This window comes from Triturus cristatus, chromosome 11 (assembly GCF_964204655.1).
Source record: "Triturus cristatus chromosome 11, aTriCri1.1, whole genome shotgun sequence".
Taxonomy (NCBI): Eukaryota; Metazoa; Chordata; class Amphibia; order Caudata; family Salamandridae; genus Triturus; species Triturus cristatus.
The window spans coordinates 867,080,858-867,098,831 of NC_140594.1; the positions used below are offsets into that span (position 1 = coordinate 867,080,858).

The 17,974-nt window shown below is 47.4% G+C and overlaps 1 protein-coding gene across 3 annotated transcripts in view; it reads left to right on the forward strand.

Annotated features, from left to right (window-relative positions):
* Positions 1-17,974, forward strand: part of TRIM59 (tripartite motif containing 59) — a 134,808-nt gene that overhangs the window by 27,201 nt on the left and 89,633 nt on the right. For 2 of the 3 annotated variants that reach the window (XM_085634716.1, XM_085634712.1), the window contains exon 2: positions 8,066-8,134. The exons of the other annotated variant lie outside the window; for it this stretch is intronic. Coding sequence is in view for 1 of the 2 variants with exons in the window: in XM_085634712.1 (XP_085490838.1) it covers positions 8,066-8,134 (69 nt within the window). In the remaining variant the exon portion in view is untranslated. The remainder of the gene's footprint in view (positions 1-8,065; positions 8,135-17,974) is intronic. 3 annotated transcript variants of the gene reach the window in all.

The window sequence follows — 17,974 nt, forward strand, 5'->3', positions numbered from 1 at the left end:
TCAGCGTGGAGTGTTATGTCCTGGCAGTACCTAGAGGGGTTTTGATCGGGTAGGGGCTGTGCGGAGTACAGAGTGGCATAGAAGTCGCGAAATGTGTTTGCTATGTCCTCGCCCCGTGTATGGTCGTCGCCTTCGCCAGTCAAAATGAGTGGGACTGTTTCTGTCTGTCTCTGCGCGTGCAATTTATGGGCCAGTAAGTGGCCACATTTGTCCCCCCAGTATAAAATGCATGCTTCAACCAACGCGCAGAATATTCCACCCTATCAAGGTCAAGGCTGGACAGTTGTGCCCCAGCTCCTTTTAATTTCCTCCAAATTTGAGGGGCACCCGTCCTTTTATGGATCCCCTCTAATTCTAGCACTTGTTCGGAAAGCTCGTCCCTCTTCTCTTTACGGGCCTGCGGGGAAAGTAGCTATGAGATCGTCCCGGGCTACTAATTTTAGCGTTTCCCAGAGAGGGACAATGGAAGTATTGTGTGTATCATTTACAGCTAAGAAATCTTCCAACGTTTTTGTGAGGCGTGTGACTACTTCAGAGCGATGTAGGAGTGTATCTCTAAGTTTCCAGGCGTATGGTGGTCTAGTGATGGGGGGAAACAATAGGGTCAGGGCCGCGTGATCCGAAAGCGCCTGAGGATTGCGCTAGTGGGAGGAGAGAGCGGGACGTGAGGAAGTAGTCAAGTCTTGCGTAAGTCCCCCGGGTATATGAGTAAAAGGTGTAGTCGAGCGTGTGGGGGTGCCGCCACAGATCCACTAAACCTAGATCGTGTAGCCATCGGCAGTGAGCTTCAGAGAGGGCACCCGCTGATCCTTGCCTCTGTGCGAAGCGGTCGAGCTGACCATCGAATACGATATTCAAGTCGCCCCCAAGGAAAATTTGACGGTCAGATGTGGAGGTTAAGTCACCTATTGTTTTATGTAAAACAGTCTACGGTCCCTCGTTAGGAGCGTATATAGTTGCCAGTGTTAGGGTGTGCCCTCCTATGATCACCGAGTGTGCCAAGAGCCGGCCCTTAATCTCCATCACCTTGGCCCCTACCCTCCCAGAAAATGTACGTGCAACTAGGATGGCCACTCCGGCCCTTTTGGTTGGAAGGGAAGAGTAGTACTGGTGTGGGAAAGCCTTGGAACGCATTCTGTGAGTGTCACTGGGCTTCAAATAGGTCTCCTGCAATAAGCCAATATGGGCCCAAGAGTTCTCCAGATAAGACAGGATAGCCCTACGTTTAATAGGGTTGTTAAGCCCTTTCACATTTAGCGCAAGAATCTTAACACTCACCTACACTGGATGGGCCGGGCAGCCTGTGGACAGATCAGAGTCAAAACATTCCAAGTGAGGCATTGATGACATGCATTAGTAGACGACCTGCTTGCGCTCAATAAGGATTCAGCAAGGGGGAGGAGACCCCAACTGTGTACGAAACAAAACCCCATTAGAGACAAAAACATAAGAGTGGAAAAAGTCAATGTCCAAAGCGTCCTGCTCTTAGAAAAAGGAGGAAAGGGTACTCGAGGCCCGCAGCTCCCCGCTCCCACCAGAAGGCCCATAATGAGTTATCAACACCATCAGCTAGAGGCGAGGGTGCCCCTTCAAAGGATCATGCGAATGGCAAGAGTCCACCTCATTCTGAAGATGCTCCCACGAGGGATGACAGCACTGCCTGACGCTCCTTGGCCATAGTGTCTGGGTCAGGACGCGCCGTAGAGCTCGGGGGTTTAATTGTGGTCCAGCCATGGCTGCTTCGGCATCTGTGGGGTCCGGAATTCTGGCTCGATTGGTCCGTTGCGGGTTACTTAATGCCCAGGAGTTTGTAGTGTAAAGGCCTAGAGCGGTCCTGGAGGAAAGAATACAAGGAAGTAGAAAAGTTAGCCTATAGAAAGGGCCTAGCAAACTACAAGCAACCTTTGTTCGCCACTAAGCAAAAATTCTTTGTCAATAAAATTGAGCTGGCAAAAGACTCAGCCAAAGAATTATTCAAAACTGTCCTAGATCTCTCCTCCCCACGCCCGGTTTCACTACAGCCTAGTCAGGAACTCTGCAAACAGATTGCCAAATTCTTCCTGGATAAAGTAGAAGTGATCTTTTCGGCACTCAACGGATCAACTGCAGTAGGAAGCAACTGGGAGAAGGATGATCTGGGGCGCATCAATGCTCCTGTCGCAGTCCTCGAGAAATTCGAGAACTTGTCCATAAACCAAACACGTTGTCTTCTTGAAACTGCCAGATCAGGGTCACCATATGACCCCTGTCCAGTGGCTGTTACCAAACTAGCAGTAGAACCCTTCAGCATGGCACCGACACCGGTTTTTAATGCCATGATTGATACCGGGCTCTTTCCTAGGCTCTGGAAGAAGGCATCAATTCTACCCCTTCTAAAAAAGCCTAACTTAGACCCGGCTGATCCCACTAATTTTCGCCCAATATCTAGGCTCCCCCTTCCAGCAAAAATGATAGAAAAGGCACTAAATACACAGTTGGGTGCATTTCTCCATCGAACCCAGGCCCTGGATCCAACCCAATATGGCTTCAGAAGTGGCCACAGTACGGAGTCAGCCCTCATAAAAACTACAGATGAGATCAGGAAAGTTGTTGATCTAGGAGAAAAGGCCGCCCTGATCCTACTAGACTTGTCCGCGGCCTTTGATTTGGTCTATCATGATCTTTTGATGGACCGGCTAAAGTCATGCGGACTTCGGGGCAAGGCCCTGAATCTCATAAAATCTTTCCTCACGGACAGATCTCAAGTGGTATCCATGGGTAAATACCATTCAAGGCCTTTTGTGCTACCCTGCGGGGTTCCGCAGGGGTCGCCATTGAGCCCGACGTTGTTCAATGTTTATGTCTCATCACTGGCCCCTATTATTAAGACCTTGGGATTTGATCTTACATCCTATGCCGATGACACCCAAATTGTGGTGTCTCTTCGGCCAGGACAGGAGGGGGGCATGGACAACCGTTTTCATAAATGCATGGTGGCAGTGAGTGGCTGGATGGCAAAAAACTGCCTGAAGCTCAACTCTAATAAAACAGAGGTGATAATTTTTGGGAATGCTCCTAATTTCTGGAATCTAAATTGGTGGCCCGCTACAATGGGAACACTCCCTGCCCCGGTAAAGAAAGTAAAAAACTTGGGAATAATTGTCGACCAAATCAACTCGGTTTCTTCATCAACTGCCTTTGTTTTAAAGACTGTGAAGAAGATCCTGCCTTTCTTGTCAGCAGGGAGTCAGAAAACAGTGGTCACTGCCCTTGTTTTGTCAAGGCTTGACTATTGTAATGGCCTCTATTTAAACATTCAGGAATGCTACTTAAATAAATTGCAAAGGCTACAAAACGCAGCCGCCAGATTACTTACTGGGGTGCCAAAATTCGCGACCATTTCCAATTAAATTAAAAAGTTACATTGGCTCCCGGTTAAAAAGCGTGTGCTCTTTAAATCTCTGAGTACCATTTTTAAAGCACTTCATGGTATTCGACCAGAATATCTGCAGAAACAATTTAAATGGTACATACCCACAAGAAATTTAGGTTCATCAGGAGCCAAAATGGTGACCGTTCCGACCACAAAAAAAGGTTTCTTGGGGAGGACGGAGCTTTGTCTTCGGAGCTGCCAAGGCGTGGAATGATCTTCCGGCCCAACTCAGAAACTCACCTGATCTGTTGTCTTTCAGAAAGACTCTGAAAACTTGGCTGTTTAATAACTAGAACTCCTTATTGGCGATGGCCGAAAAGATAGGTAACTAGCGCCAGGACACCCCAGGGTAACCGCTGCGCTTTACAAATTAATTAACATAACATAACATAGGCTGCTTGTAGCGAGCAAATTTGTCTTAGCTCTCCCTTGTAGGAAAAGATCAATCAGAATGGGTGCCTCCAGAAATATTTTATGCCAGAGTCACGTAGGTGAAGCGTAATCGGCCGAAAAGACTTGCGTTTGAGCAGCGTGGAAGCAGCCAAGTCCTGGAATAAAGTGGGCGTCTGGCCTTGATGCGTGAGGTTTGGATTCCGTCGAGACTCGCGGAGGATCCTTTCCTTTAGTTGATAACCGTGAACACAGGTCAAGATGTCTGCTGGGGGTGCAAGAGCTGCTCTGCGTGGGCCCACCTTGTGTATGCGGTCCAGCTTGACTGTGAACTCCGGGGGCTCCCCTAGGATAGGATGCCACAAGGGCCTCTATATCGCCATCGCTGTCGTCATGCGCCATACCTCGGATTCGACTGTTGTTCCAACGGGACCTGTTTTCTAAGTCCTCGGTATGGGCCTGTAGGTCCAGGTTCAGCTCCTGCAGCCGGAGGACCTCTTGTTGGAGGTTCTCCAGTTCCTCATCCCTTCCAGCTTCATGCTCTTCCAATGTGTGCACTCGTTCCACAAGTGAGTCCACATCACGGCGTATGTCCCGCAGGTCCGCCTGAAGGTCGCGCTTCATGGTTGCCAGGGCATCTCGGAGGGAGGAAAAGAGGGACTCCAAGAAGGAGGGGCTGACCTGGGCCTCCGGGCCCTCGTTCCCCTCTGTCTCGTCTGCTCTCCCCGGGCTCGTCTGGCGTTCCGGCTGTTGAGTAGACTTGAGCAACAGCTCCTTCACAGATCTGTCCTTTTTGCCTTTGGGGGCAGCCATTACCTCCGCAGACATAGAGCCCAGGACCTGAGTGAGAGTGAAGTGTACAGGGGCCCGCCCACCAAAAAGGCTGTGAACAAACAGTGGGGAGCAGCGCTAGGCCAGAGGGCTACCGCTATACGTCCTCTCGCGCAAGCCCCTCACGTTCGCCCCGCATGCACAGCACAGCGGAAGCTTGGTACTTGCGAGGGCATACCTCTGGGCCTTGTCTCCTCCGCACGGCAAAGATGGTGTCAATCTCGCAGCTAGGGCCCACAAGGCTGCACTCGTGCTTCAAGGCTCCATAGTCAGCAAGGGATGCGAGTGGCAGCAACTGGAATCCGTGGAGTCCCAGCCGGCACGGCAATGCGTGGAGGGGCCCACTGCGTCTCCGGACGGGAAGTAGCCGTACGCCCCAAGACGCGGTGCGCTAACGGTTGAGCTTGTCGGTCTAGTGCCAGATGATGAGTGGTGCCTTAGGAGGGAGAAGGGCTGATTGCGACGTGGTGGGGCCCAACTGTCTTCCCCTGTTGGGCCTGTGGATAGCGCGCCCAGTCAGAAAGCTCCACTTCATGCGCTCACCTCCGAGGCCCGGCAGATGATTAGTCCAGGTTGCAGGTCCTCACGGGTGTGGCACGGCCCCGCGCGCACTCCCCTCTGCCGGCCGGGACCACACCGACTGCAGACACTCCAGGCAAGATACTGTCCATAAGCTACTCCGCTGGCCCTTGAAAGAGGAGGTGGGCGGACAGCCCGAGGATCCCGGGGCGCGTATGGGCTGCAGGTGCAGTAGCCACTCCCTCTTCAAACCCACGATGATGAGGCCTGCATGCTGTTGTGGCGCCGGGGTCTCGCGTGATCGTCGCGACCCGGGTCGACACCTGCTGTTCTGGCTGTGGATCGGCTGCGGTTCCGCTTGGGGGGGAACCGCTGTGGAGATGTGTTACGTCAGCCCCCAAGGCACACGGGGGACTGCCACGGTATGCCGGTTGCTCGCTTCCCCGCCGGAGTCGCTGAGGACCTTCCCAGACTAATGGCTGTCCTGTAGGGTGTTGCCCCTGTGACGGCTCAGCTCTGCACCGTGGCGTCAGTATCAACACAGCACTTTCCCTGGACAGCGGCGCACCTCCGGGGGGGGGGGGGCAGCTAGAATCGGCGCCCCCAGCTAGAATCGGCACCCCGCGATGCCGGAAATGCTATGAGTAGACCGGTGGGAGCGGAGAGCTTCGAAAGTGCGTCTTAGCTAGATGCCATCTTGGCTATGCCCCCCCTTCAGTCACATTTTTATGCAAATTTTCTTCAACTCTTCATTCTCTACTGATCTTCAAGCTGCAATCTCTGCCTCTTTTTAGCTTCTTATTCCTGTATCCCTGCTTCCTATTGTTGTTTTCTATATATTAAAAAAATATGAGGAAAGATCTATGTACACTAGAGAGAGTAGTGCATATTGAGAGAGTGGATATTATTTGGAGGTTTTCTTGTACAAGAGAGTGATAAAAAATGGGATACAAGTGTTGGAAAGAGCTGGGCACGTGAGCGATGATCATGGCGATTAAGTGACTACAGTCCATTTGTCAGACTGGAACAATGGACTCACTCCAGTTTTATTTAAAGGCCAATCTAGAGGGAAAAATTAGGCGGTTTTACAAATATCTAAAATCAAGTGGTCTTCCTTTGACTAAGGGCACAGTCATGGAAGGGACAGGAAGACAAAAATGATTGTGCAGAATCTGAAATACGGTAATCCAGGATGTGTGCGTGTGTGTGTGTCCTACCACTGCCCCCCTAGAATTGTGACTAGCACTTCGGACATACATATGTCTATTACTTCATGAGGAAAGGATAAGGTTCGCAACAATGCTGATGGCCTTTCTCTTTTCATCCCCCATGATAAATGTTTGCAATTGATTATTTTGATTGTGTAATACATTTTAGTATTTTGATTTTAACTTAGATTTTATTATACAGTACTAAATATGGATTGTTTGCCACTAACACAATATGACAGCCCTAAGTGCTTTTTGCTGAGTGCTTGAAAGGGGCTTTGAATGAGATGTAGGACTAGGAGATCATGGTGACTCTCCTGGTGCTCCTTAACTAACATGTCAGTCACGAGGGTCCAGCTAGGCTGGGCCTGCACTATATAATCAGTTATGATTTTGTGCACCTCATTATTGGAGGTGTATTACCTGATGGAGTGCTAGATGGACATATCATCCCAGGCACGTAGACCCTGCATTAAAGTTATCAAAGCAAGTTGACGACCTGCATTCGCACAGTAGTAGATGTAACAGTAATCTTTACGGCGAATGCCCCAAACCCCGGGTGTTCCTCCTCTTAGATAGTTGTACAATCTGTTAATGCTATTACAATCACTGTGCTACCACTATCATTTACCTTACCTGTATTTTGGAACTATTGAAGCCTAGAGTCGAGGGAGCTCAGTGTGGGTGAGTGAATTCTATGTCCAGCTGTTGCAAACATTAAAAATCATCAGTCGCTTTACAGTTGTAGAGATTAGTGAGAATGAGGTGTAATAAATGAGAGTTGATTGTTACTTGCTCTTGTGTTTACCTATTTTAGTTTGACATTGTGTGGAAGATGTAATTAATTGAAATGGTTAGTTCATAATACTTTCCATTCCCTTCACTCCAGAATCCTTCTGGGACATGGTTGCCCCTCGTTATATTTTCTTGGTAGACTGTGTATGTTCAGCCAGACACTCCTTTTATAGTGGATGTCTCAGTGTGGTGTCTTACTTAGTGTACATTTATTGTATTTGAGACATGGCCCTTGTGGGCTTGTCATCCTCTCCCTCCTTGTTTTTCTCAATCCTTCACAGTAAACATTTGCTCTTAAAATTAGCTGAGACGTCTGTTACCTAGATCACCATGCTGATGTTTTCAGCTCTTGTAACATGTCCTGTTAAAAGTTCACATTTCTCTCTCACCTACACATTGCCAAAGCTCTCTCTGCTACCCCTGTCCTCCCTCACTGAAGATTTTGTTAAGTGTGCCTATGTTCATCCCTTCTTTAATTTTCTTTTCCCCTTTTTTTTAAAGTTCGGAATTCAGATTGTTGTTCTTATTTTTTTTGTTCTTTCCACCCTTACCTTTTTTATCACTTTCTTTGTTTTGCTTCCTCTGAAGTTGTTAATCAGCGATCAGTGTGATTGCAGCTTATGTATTGTTTTGCCCATTTCCGTCTTGATTTTAGAGCTCTTAGTTTTCTTTTATTAAATATTTCTTTTTACCAGATTAGTTTTAAGATTTCTTCCATCTTGCAAGTCATGTTGATTTTTTACTGTGCATGTGTTAGACCAAAGATTAAGTGTGATTTGTGGCCTAAACTCGTCCAGAGTCTCCTTTCATTGGTTGTGGGTTTCTCTCGATTTTTCTCAAAATACATTTACAGCTACAAAGTTAGTAGAGTGACTAGTTGCTTGTACCCAACTCTTCCTCATCTTCACAGCTTACCACCACTGCGGACTTCAAATGGCCAGTCAGCCAGTGTTACCCAGGTTTCCTGATCAGTGAGAAGGTAAGCTGCTAGAGACAGCTGCTGAGATAACCTCTGGCTGGTAGGAGAATTGCTTTCAGTACTTCTGACTCAATGTCTATTAGCTCAAAAGCCTGTAAATACCCGCTGTTGTTTTCCCACCATTTTCATAGTTGACCATCCTTGTGTGTAGTAAGAGTCCGTCACAGGCTCTGAAGCACATTTCCACCTTACTATGTTCAAAGAATTGGAGGTGCATCTAAAATATGCTGGGATTTGTCATGGGGCATATCCTACCTTCCCCCACAAGGGCCATATTCGGCTCTATCTATCAAATGGGTGTTGTGGGACTCTTCCTGTCACCTGTGCTATTTATTCTGTGACTTCATCTACAGATCTTGCCAAACCATAAAGGTTTATCAGCAACAGCTTCCCAGGGTCATGACTTATTCGGTCTGCTTTCATATTTTTTTTTTTTACTTCTTCTCTGTTGGAAACTGATTGAGCTGGTGACGGTTGCTTTGGTTTCAAGCTTCCCAGAGTTCAAAGGTAGGGTGAGATCTGATCTCCTAGGCATCAGAAGTGAGTTCTTACCGGCTACTTTTTATACTGAGGTGAAAGCCATTAGTCAAGCATATTTTTTTATGTAAGCCATAACAAAATCCATTGGCAGACCAAATTTTTCAGGTCCATTACTTCTCTGGCAAGTTCTGAATTGTTTTTGTCTCCTAACTCTTTGGCAAGGCTTGCAGCACAAAACTTGGCACAATTGCAATTGTCTTCAGTAATTTCCTGAGACAAGGCTGATTCTGCGTGAGAAGAATTTTTTGGCACGTTTTACCTTTTTAAAGAATAGTCATAGCACACGTATCCATCAGCATATTTACATCCATACTTTCGAATACCTTTATCTGAGGTCATAGAAACTATGTGGCATTTAAATGTGCATGATTGCCGCATCTAAACTTGTACTTCTATTTTAGTTCTGTCTGACCTATTTTTTGCACATTATTCTATGGTTTTTGTACATCTTGACTGTGAGCTTTGTACGAGCACAGGAAACAGGGTTCAGCAGAATAGTTTTTTTTGGACTTTAGGGAAAGTCAAACAAAGATGTATAAGACCAGGTTTGCCCTTCAACATCATCTTCACTACTGTTCTGTTGTTCCGCAACCACCAAGACTTAGTCCTCTTCTTCCCACTCCCTGTTCTTTGCAGCGTTTACAGTAGTAAAATAAAAAATACAGTTAAAGTTAATTACATTATTAGAGCCAAACAAAGATGTATTAAGAACAGTGAAGTATTGGATACAAAAAGTCACAGATTTCTGGGTGGTTTGCAAGGGAATATTCAATGACTCCTACAAATATATATATTTTTCAGTTATTCCGCTTACCAGAATTTAAACTGTCATATTATTTAATTTTATTTATTTGTTTTTGCAAGCATTCAATCATTAAAGTTTTTTTGTGCTAGATGCTGAATGAGAGGGGTAATAAGATAAAACAAGATAACAGAGAATCGAAAATCTGGTAACCCAAGTCAGAAAAGAAGGTTCGCCAGAACAGAAGATCAGTTATTTCTTTCCTGAAGTGGCTATGATAGAGCTAGTGATAGCTCTTTCCAAAATCAGGACCCCAAATGTGAAATTCTCTCCACCTCACATTTAGTCCTCTGCACATGACGTATCTAAAGTACAGCCCAAGAGTTGGACCGCAAGAGCGTAGAGGGCATTCACCACCATTTGCCCTAAAATCTAAATTAGTCCATATTTGAAGAACTTCTGCATGAGGTAATACAATCTTTAATTTTTTTAAAATACAGATGTACATCTCTCAAGACTGAAGGGGCTTTCAGAAATGCAAACTCTATTATGAAGATGAGACGTCAGGCTTTCTTCTTTTTTAGGTTTTCTTCTAGAAGCTTTAGCTGTTTGTCAGATCTTGTAGAACCAGTACTTTAAGGACACACATTTAGGAAGTAGTTCTGAGAGTGGGATTTGGTTCGGGGTTTTCATGATTTATCATTGATTTGTTGAAATGTCCATCAGGGTCAGGGCATTTCGTGGGTTGTTGCATTGTCCCATTTATGTTCCCATAAATGATGGTGTTAGACTGCACAAGCAGCGTGAAGTGTAGCTTGTACTTCAGAGTTAGTCGGTGTTCTTTGATGTACTTACTGACATAGTTACAGTTTAATTCCTCTTTTTTGTGTGTTTCTTTTTGTTAGGAAGCGAGTCTGGTAGTTCTTCATGGCAGGCTCAGGCTATTCACTAATGACCCTTGCAAATTCATTCTAGGTCTGGCAACACACAACTTCAGAGGTTATGCAAGACCTGTATTCATCACTAAACAACTCTGAGCCCACTGGTGGCACACTCTTGCCTGTGGCTGGCTTGTGGCCTCCATACATTCTCTCCAATATATCTCCACACAAGCTTCATCATACAAGACATGCACCATCATAAGTCCCTAGTCCCTGTCATAAGTTAACACAGCCACCATCGCACAACCAGAACCATATGATAACATACCCACCATCATCCATACACACAGCCAGTATCATACACCAACGCATACCATCATACATCAATACATCTACCATCATATGCCCATGCAATCTACATCATACAATAACAGACTCACTGTTGTATACCGACACACAAAAAAGTTAGAAAAAAATACCAAAAAAGCAAATGAAATTCCCTAAAAAGCTAAAGTTGAAACAGCTTAGTTTCACTAATATAGATTTTTGGGCATATGATTGTGGCTGTGTGGTCATGTGATGATGGATGCATAATAGTGGCATTGTGAGCACCTGACAGTGGGTCTGTGGACATATGTTGTTGGTTGAATTTTATTATCCTGGTTGTTTAATCATGGGTGTCTGGGCCTATACTTGTGATTGTGTGAAAATATGATTGAATGCACACAGTTGTATATGATGTTGATTGGGTGTTTGATGGTTGTCGTGTTGTCAGATGAGGGGTTGTGGGTACATGCATGAAGCTGTGTGTGTTAGAGTTTGATGGTGGGGTATCATGATTTATGATGTAATTAATGATACTGTGTACTATGTTGTTTTGTGCTTGAAAAGATGTTTGATGTTGTAAAGTGTGTATGTTGGGAGTGTGAGTTAATGGTGACTTAAAGTAGAGTTTAAGCATATTAGTTAACCACGTCTTCCTTATAACTCTTAGTGTGTGTGTGTGTATCTTTATATGCAAAAAAGAAGCAGAGAACTTTAAGCATAAGATTAGCAAGTGCCATCCACGCAGAGATAGAAAGGGACAAAGTATTTTGCCATTTCCACAGCAAAGTTTTAAAAATAGGACTAGCACAGTGCTATCCATGCCGAGCTGTAAAATGACAAAAGCCTTTTACCACTCCAGGCACAGTATTGCAGCTTTGAATGAGTAAAATACCAACCAAGCCAACCTGAAATTAATGAAAGCAACCACTGACATGTGTTTCGCTCTCATAAGAGCTCTTCAGGGAGCTATAGCTTTGTCCAGACACAAGGGAGCACCCAGTAAAATTCAAAACAATACCCTTTCAGGCATAGAGTGACGTGTACATTATGCAAAAAAGAAGCCAAGACCTCTGGGTAGTTCTCAAGTTTAGTTGGAGCCCTCTCAACACCAGCAGCACTCTAAATTTGCTCATCTCAAATGGCTGCTTTTCTATCAAAGTCTTTAAGCATAGTATTAGCAAGTGCCATCCACGGCGAGATAGAAAGGGACAAAGTCTTTTGCCATTTCCACAGCAAAGGTTTAAGTATGGGACTAGTACAGTGCCTTTCATGTCGAGCTGTAAAATTACAAAGGCCTTTTACCACTCCAGGCACTGTTCACAGGTTTGAATTGGTAAAATACCAAACAAGCCAACCTGAAATTAATAATGGGTTAGTGACTGTCAACACACAACTTCAGAGGAGTTGTGACTAAACTGTGTGAATGTCTGTATCAGTCTGTCTGTTGTTGTGTAAACTGCTGTATGGGTCGGTCAGTAGCTACATGAGTGTCTATATGGGTTATTGATTGGTTGCTTGAGTATTTATATGGGAGACTGAGTGTGTGTGTGGGTGAGTGTGTGTGTTAGGTGTGTGACTGTGCATAGATGTGTGAGTGGTTGATTCACTGGGTGTATGGGTTCAAGAGTGCATGTGGAAACAGCTGTATGGGTGGGTGAGTGTGTGTATGGGTGTGCTGGTGATTGAATGGATGTCTCAGTGGTACATGTCCAAGTAACTACATATGTAAAAGGCAGTGTATGTGAGAGTTGGATTATATAAATGACTATAAGTGAGAGTCAGTGATTGTGAGAGTGGCTGTATGGATGAGTGTGTACCTGTATCAGTGATTATTTAAGAGAGTAAGTATGTGTTAGTGTTAGACCTGGCATCTTTGGCGTGGTTACCCCTGACTTTTTGCCTCTACCTCCTGTATTTTTGATACTATGCTGGATTTCGTTTTTGCTGGTTTAGATGCTTTGGGCACTTTGCCACTGCTGATCAGTGTCAAAGTGCAAGTGCTCCCTTGGTAAATTATTGTGTTGATTGGTTATCCATGATTGGGATATTTGTTTCACCTGTTAGCCCCTAGTAAAGTGCACTGCGTGTGCCAGGGCTGGTGATTCAAATGCTACTAGTGGGCTGCAGCACTGATTGTGCCACCCACAGGAGTAGCGCTAAAATGATGTCTTAGGCCTGCTTGCAGTGCCTATGTGCAGTCCAGGACTGCCAGGTCGACCTGGCCAGTGCACCCACTGACCAGGCCTTATCCTTCCCTTTCTGTACATGTCAGGCATCCCTATGGTGGCCCTAGGTACCCCCCTGGGCTGGGTGCAGTGTATCTGAAAGGTAGGGCATGTACTGAGGTGTGTAACATGCCCTGGTAGTGAATTACAGCCATTTTCGTTTTTCACTGCTGAGAGGCTATCTTGCCCATAGGATAGAATGGGGAAGGCTGTTTACATGCCTATCTTCCCATAAGGGCAAGATAGAAAATCCAAGTTTGGTATCTCTGTGTTCAGAATTTAATTATACATCTTTTTAGCAAGATGGTTTTTAAATTCACTGTGTGAGAATAGCACTTTTTAGAAAGTAGCTATTCTCCTGTTTAACCTTCCTGTGTGCCTGTGTGCTGGTTGGCTGACTGGTGTCAGGTGATGTGCTAGGTGGCTCCAGGAGCCTGGATGAGTCAGCAGCAGGGTGAATAGGGAGATCTGCTTTAGATGGGTGGGAGGAGTAGTCCCTGGGTCTGAATAGGGCTGCCCCTGACAAACACAAAGCTGGCTCCACCCCCTGCTGGCCAGGCTGAGGACTCTGCCTCTGCTGGCACAAAGAAGGCTCCACCTCCTGCTGAGCGTCTAACGACCCTGCCCCTCACTCTGAAAGGAACCAGGTGCTCCAGAGCAGAGCACACCCAGGAACCGGTTTGAGCAGGGGAATCCCCCCACTGAAACACAAGAGACAAAGACTTGGAGGGGTATAAGAAGAGGACCCCAGACACCTAAAACTTTAGATCACTTTGGAACTAAGAAGAATCCTCTGCCAAGGAGAAAGCTGGAAGAAACTGAAGAGGAGAAGACTGCCTGCTTGCTGTTTTGCTTTGCTGCCAAGGAGAGGGGAAGGACTTTGCTGTGTCCCCTTCTTTTGATCCTGATCTCCAAGGGCCTGAGAAGAGCTGGCTCCCTGTTAAGAAGTCCCAGGAACAAAAGGACTTCACCACCAGCTCCCCTGGAACTCTGCTGAGAGAGTTCTGACCTGCCTTGGAGTGCTTGCCCAGTCTTGGGGCTTCAGGAGGTCGTTTTGCTGTGTTGAGGGAGCTGGGAAGCAGAAGCGTGAACAAGAGTGACTGGTACCCAGCGCATCATCCGATTGCGTGTCGCAAGACGAGAGTGCGTGGAAAATTTCATCGCGGCACCATCGCAACACGCAGGGTCTCCGCATCGCCGAGTGCGTCGAGCATCGTCCCGAAGCGTGAAGCTTCCTGCCATTGCGAGGGTTGTCGCAGAACCAGTTTGCGGGCCGCACCACTGCCGGTGCGTGAAAAGTCTCCAATCGCTGCGTGCGTCGACGCAGAGTCCCGTTCCGTGGCGCATCGAGAGTTGCGGCGCCGGAAGGCAACGCTGCGCCACGCATCGCACCACATCGAAGAGTGTCGCATCGAACCTGTGCGTGAAGCTTCCCCCTAAGAAACCTACGCAACGAAAGCCAAAGGTATCGCATCCTCCCCCTACAGATCGGAGCCGGCGCATCCACCTCTGCTGCGTGAAGCAGGGCTGCTGCAAAGCCTCCCCAGGATCTCAGGAGCATCGCATCGCCTTTGCCATCTTCCTTGTGATAGCTTTTGGGAACCTTATCGCAACTACAGGTACTGTTGGGCACGAGAGTGTCGCATTTTGTGCATTGAGAGTCGCATTGTGCAGGACACTGACTTTTACATCCTGGAGTACTTTCTGCAAACTCTTGAACTATCTTTAAAGTAACCTTTTGAATTATATGTTGGTTTGTCTGTAATATTTGGTCTTGTGAAGTTTTTAGTAAAGATACATTATTTTTCTAAAACTGGTGTGGAGTAAATCTGTGGTGTTTTCACTGTGTTACTGTGAGTGTTGGTACAAATACTTTACACATTGCCTTTGATAGCCTAGACTGCTCAGGCCAAGCTACCTAGAGGGTGAGCAGGGGTTATCTTAACAGTGTATCCCCCTTTCCCTGACTAGAAGCAAGGGTCCCTACTTGGACAGTGGTACCTACCCTGCCAACTAGAGACCCCCAGATCTAACATTGGTGGTCAGCGGTGAGGATTGAACTTGTATTTGTACTTGACCCACAGTAATTGGTGTACATCACTAGTTTAAGTGCAGACCAATAGACAACCACATACTATATTTTTTATTCTATTTTTGAGTAACTCTTCAAGAGCATCATGTCTCAGGTGGCAACAAGCGAGAAGGCAGAATTGGAGTTTTCCATTGCGGATTTATATTCATACAAAGTTGAAGATCTCAAGCAATTCTGCAAAGACCGTGGTTGCTCTTTTAAAAGCGGAGCTAGAAAGGATGTGCTACAAAGAGTCCTGAAGGCCTGGTGGGAGGCCCAAGAGGAAAGTGATGCAAATGAAGAGGATGGTTTTGTTCCCCAAGATCTGCCTGTGAGCAGACCAGTCTCAAGGGCTAGCAGCTCCCATTCCAGTAGGGGGCTCACTCCAGAGGAGTTGGAGGAGAATCAAAGGGTGAGAAACCATGAATTGGAAATTATGAAAATGAAGATGAAGCAATCAGAAGTAGACAAGGCGGCGGAGGAGAGCAAGAATGCCCGTGCCTTGGAGGAGAAGAAATTGCTTCTGGCTCATGAAGTGAGCATGAGAGAACTGGACATCAAGGCCAAGCAGGTGGAGTCCGGTTCAAATTGTGGCAGCGCACAGCCAGTGCAGGGGGGTAAAGTATATATCCCCAAAGATTTAGTACAGAATTACAATAGGAGTGAAGATATCTATGCCTGGTTTACATCGTATGAGATAGCATTAAGAATGAACGGTGTGCCTGAACAGCATTGGGGGGCGGGCCTGTGGAAACATTTTGAGGCTTCTGGGAGGAGTGCTCTAGAGCCCTTAGAATTAGCAGGTGCCATGACCTATCCCAATATGAAGGAGGCCCTATGTCTCAGGTATGGACTTACTCCAGAGCAGTATAGACTGCAGTTTAGAAATTCCAAGAAGAAAGAGTCTGAGACTTGGATGGAGTGTGTGAATCTGTACTCGCGGGCACTGGAAGGTTGGATGAAGGGCAGCAAGGTAACTGATTATAAGGGGTTGTTACATTTAATTAGTTGGGAGCACTTGAGTAGTCTATGTGTTCCAGAGCTGCGCCAGCATCTTTTAGATAGCAAGTTGACGGACCCCATTGAGCTTGCTAAGGAGGCGGACCGCTGGACCAGTACCAGGGTCCACAGAGGAATTGTGGGTACCGTTGCCAAAGGTGGGCAGGGTCCCCAGCAGAAGAGTGGGGGGGACAAGGGTAACCAAAAGGAGTTCTCACAAGGGCCCCAAAATAGTTCCCAGGGTAACCAGTCCCAGCCCCCCAAGTCCAAACCCAAACCAACCTGGCCCCCTAAGGGCAGGTCGGATAACAAGGGTCCCATTAAGTGTTATCACTGTCAGGAATTGGGTCACAAGTCTCCTGTGTGTCCCCAGAAATCCCAGGCACCCACTGGTGCTCCAACACCGGGTATAGCTAGTGTAGCTTTTGGGGGGGATTTAATTTCTAGTGATTTGGAGGGTTTAGCAGTTATGTCCCTTGTCTCTTTAGGAGACACAGAGATGGTCCAGGAAACCCCTGTCCCTGATAACACTAAGAAGTACAGGCAGTGGGTGACCATCAATGGGAGGAGGGTGGAGGCTCTCAGGGACACTGGAGCCAGTGTGACTACGGTCAGGTGTCAGTGGGTCCCTGAGGAGCTGATCATTCCAGACGTACTTCACCCAGTAGTGTCAGCTGACAACTCTGTGCGCCTTTGCAAGGTAGCACATGTTCCCTTTGAGTGGGGGGGGGTCTCAGGTCCTCTCAAAGTTGTTCTGAGTCCATCCATGCCAGTTGACTGTCTGCTAGGTAATGACCTGGAGAGTTCCCCGTGGAAGGAGGTGGAACGCCAGGCTCATTTGGAGATGTTGGGTTTGCCTGAGTGGGTCTGTGTGACCACTCGGTCCATGGCAGCCAGACAGGGTTGTGAAGCAGACCTGGAGCCTGAAACAGTGGCCCAGGTCCCTGCCAGAAAGAGGAAGGGCAGGGGGCGTGGTGCGTCTACCCCCGCTGTTCCCACGGTCCAGGAAGGAGCAGAACCTACGGGGGATGCCCTGGAGCCTACAGGGGAACAGGTCGCTGAGCTGGGAGACATACCTGAGCTGACCCATTGGCAGCAAGAGGGTGGTCCCTCCAGAGAGGAGTTCTGCCGTGCGCAGAAGACATGCCCTACTCTTGAAGGTCTGCGGCACCAGGCTGCAGACCAGGCAGCAGGTGCTGATCCGAAGAACTTTTTTCTCTACTGGGAGAATGACTTGTTGTACAGTGAGCCTAGGTTTGCTGAGCCGAGTGGATCACGTACCCTGGTGGTACCCGCAGGGTTCAGAGACTTCCTACTGGGTCTGGCTCACGACGTGCCGCTTGCAGGACATCTCGGGCAGGACAAGACCCGACAAAGGCTTGCCACCCACTTTTACTGGCCCGGGATGAAGACGGACGTCGCTTCCTTTTGTAAATCATGCCAGACTTGCCAGGCAAGTGGCAAGGCTGGAGGAAAATGCAAAGGCCCTCTCCAGCCTTTTCCGGTAGTGAGCACCCCTTTCGAGCGGGTGGGAATAGATATTGTGGGGCCACTGGACCCCAGGACCGCCTTAGGCAACAGGTTCATCCTGGTCCTGGTGGATCATGCCACCCGGTACCCGGAGGCTATCCCTCTCAGGACAACCACAGCCCCGGTGGTGGGCCGTGCGTTGATGGGGATCTTTTCCCGTGTGGGTTTCCCCAAAGAGGTGGTATCTGACCGGGGTACCAACTTCATCTCCAGGTATATGAAGTCTCTGTGGGAGGAGTGTGGGGTAACTTATAAGTTCACCACTCCTTACCACCCTCAAGGAAATGGGTTGGTTGAAAGGTTCAACCGGACCCTGAAAGGCATGATCATGGGGCTGACAGAGCCCATGAGACGGAAGTGGGACGTCTTTTTGCCATGCCTATTATTTGCCTACAGGGAGGTACCACAAAAGTCTCTAGGGTTCAGTCCCTTTGAGCTTTTGTACGGGCACCCTGTTAGAGGACCTCTCAGTCTGGTGAAGGAGGGTTGGGAGAAATCCCCGGGGAAAACCCCTCAGGATGTGTT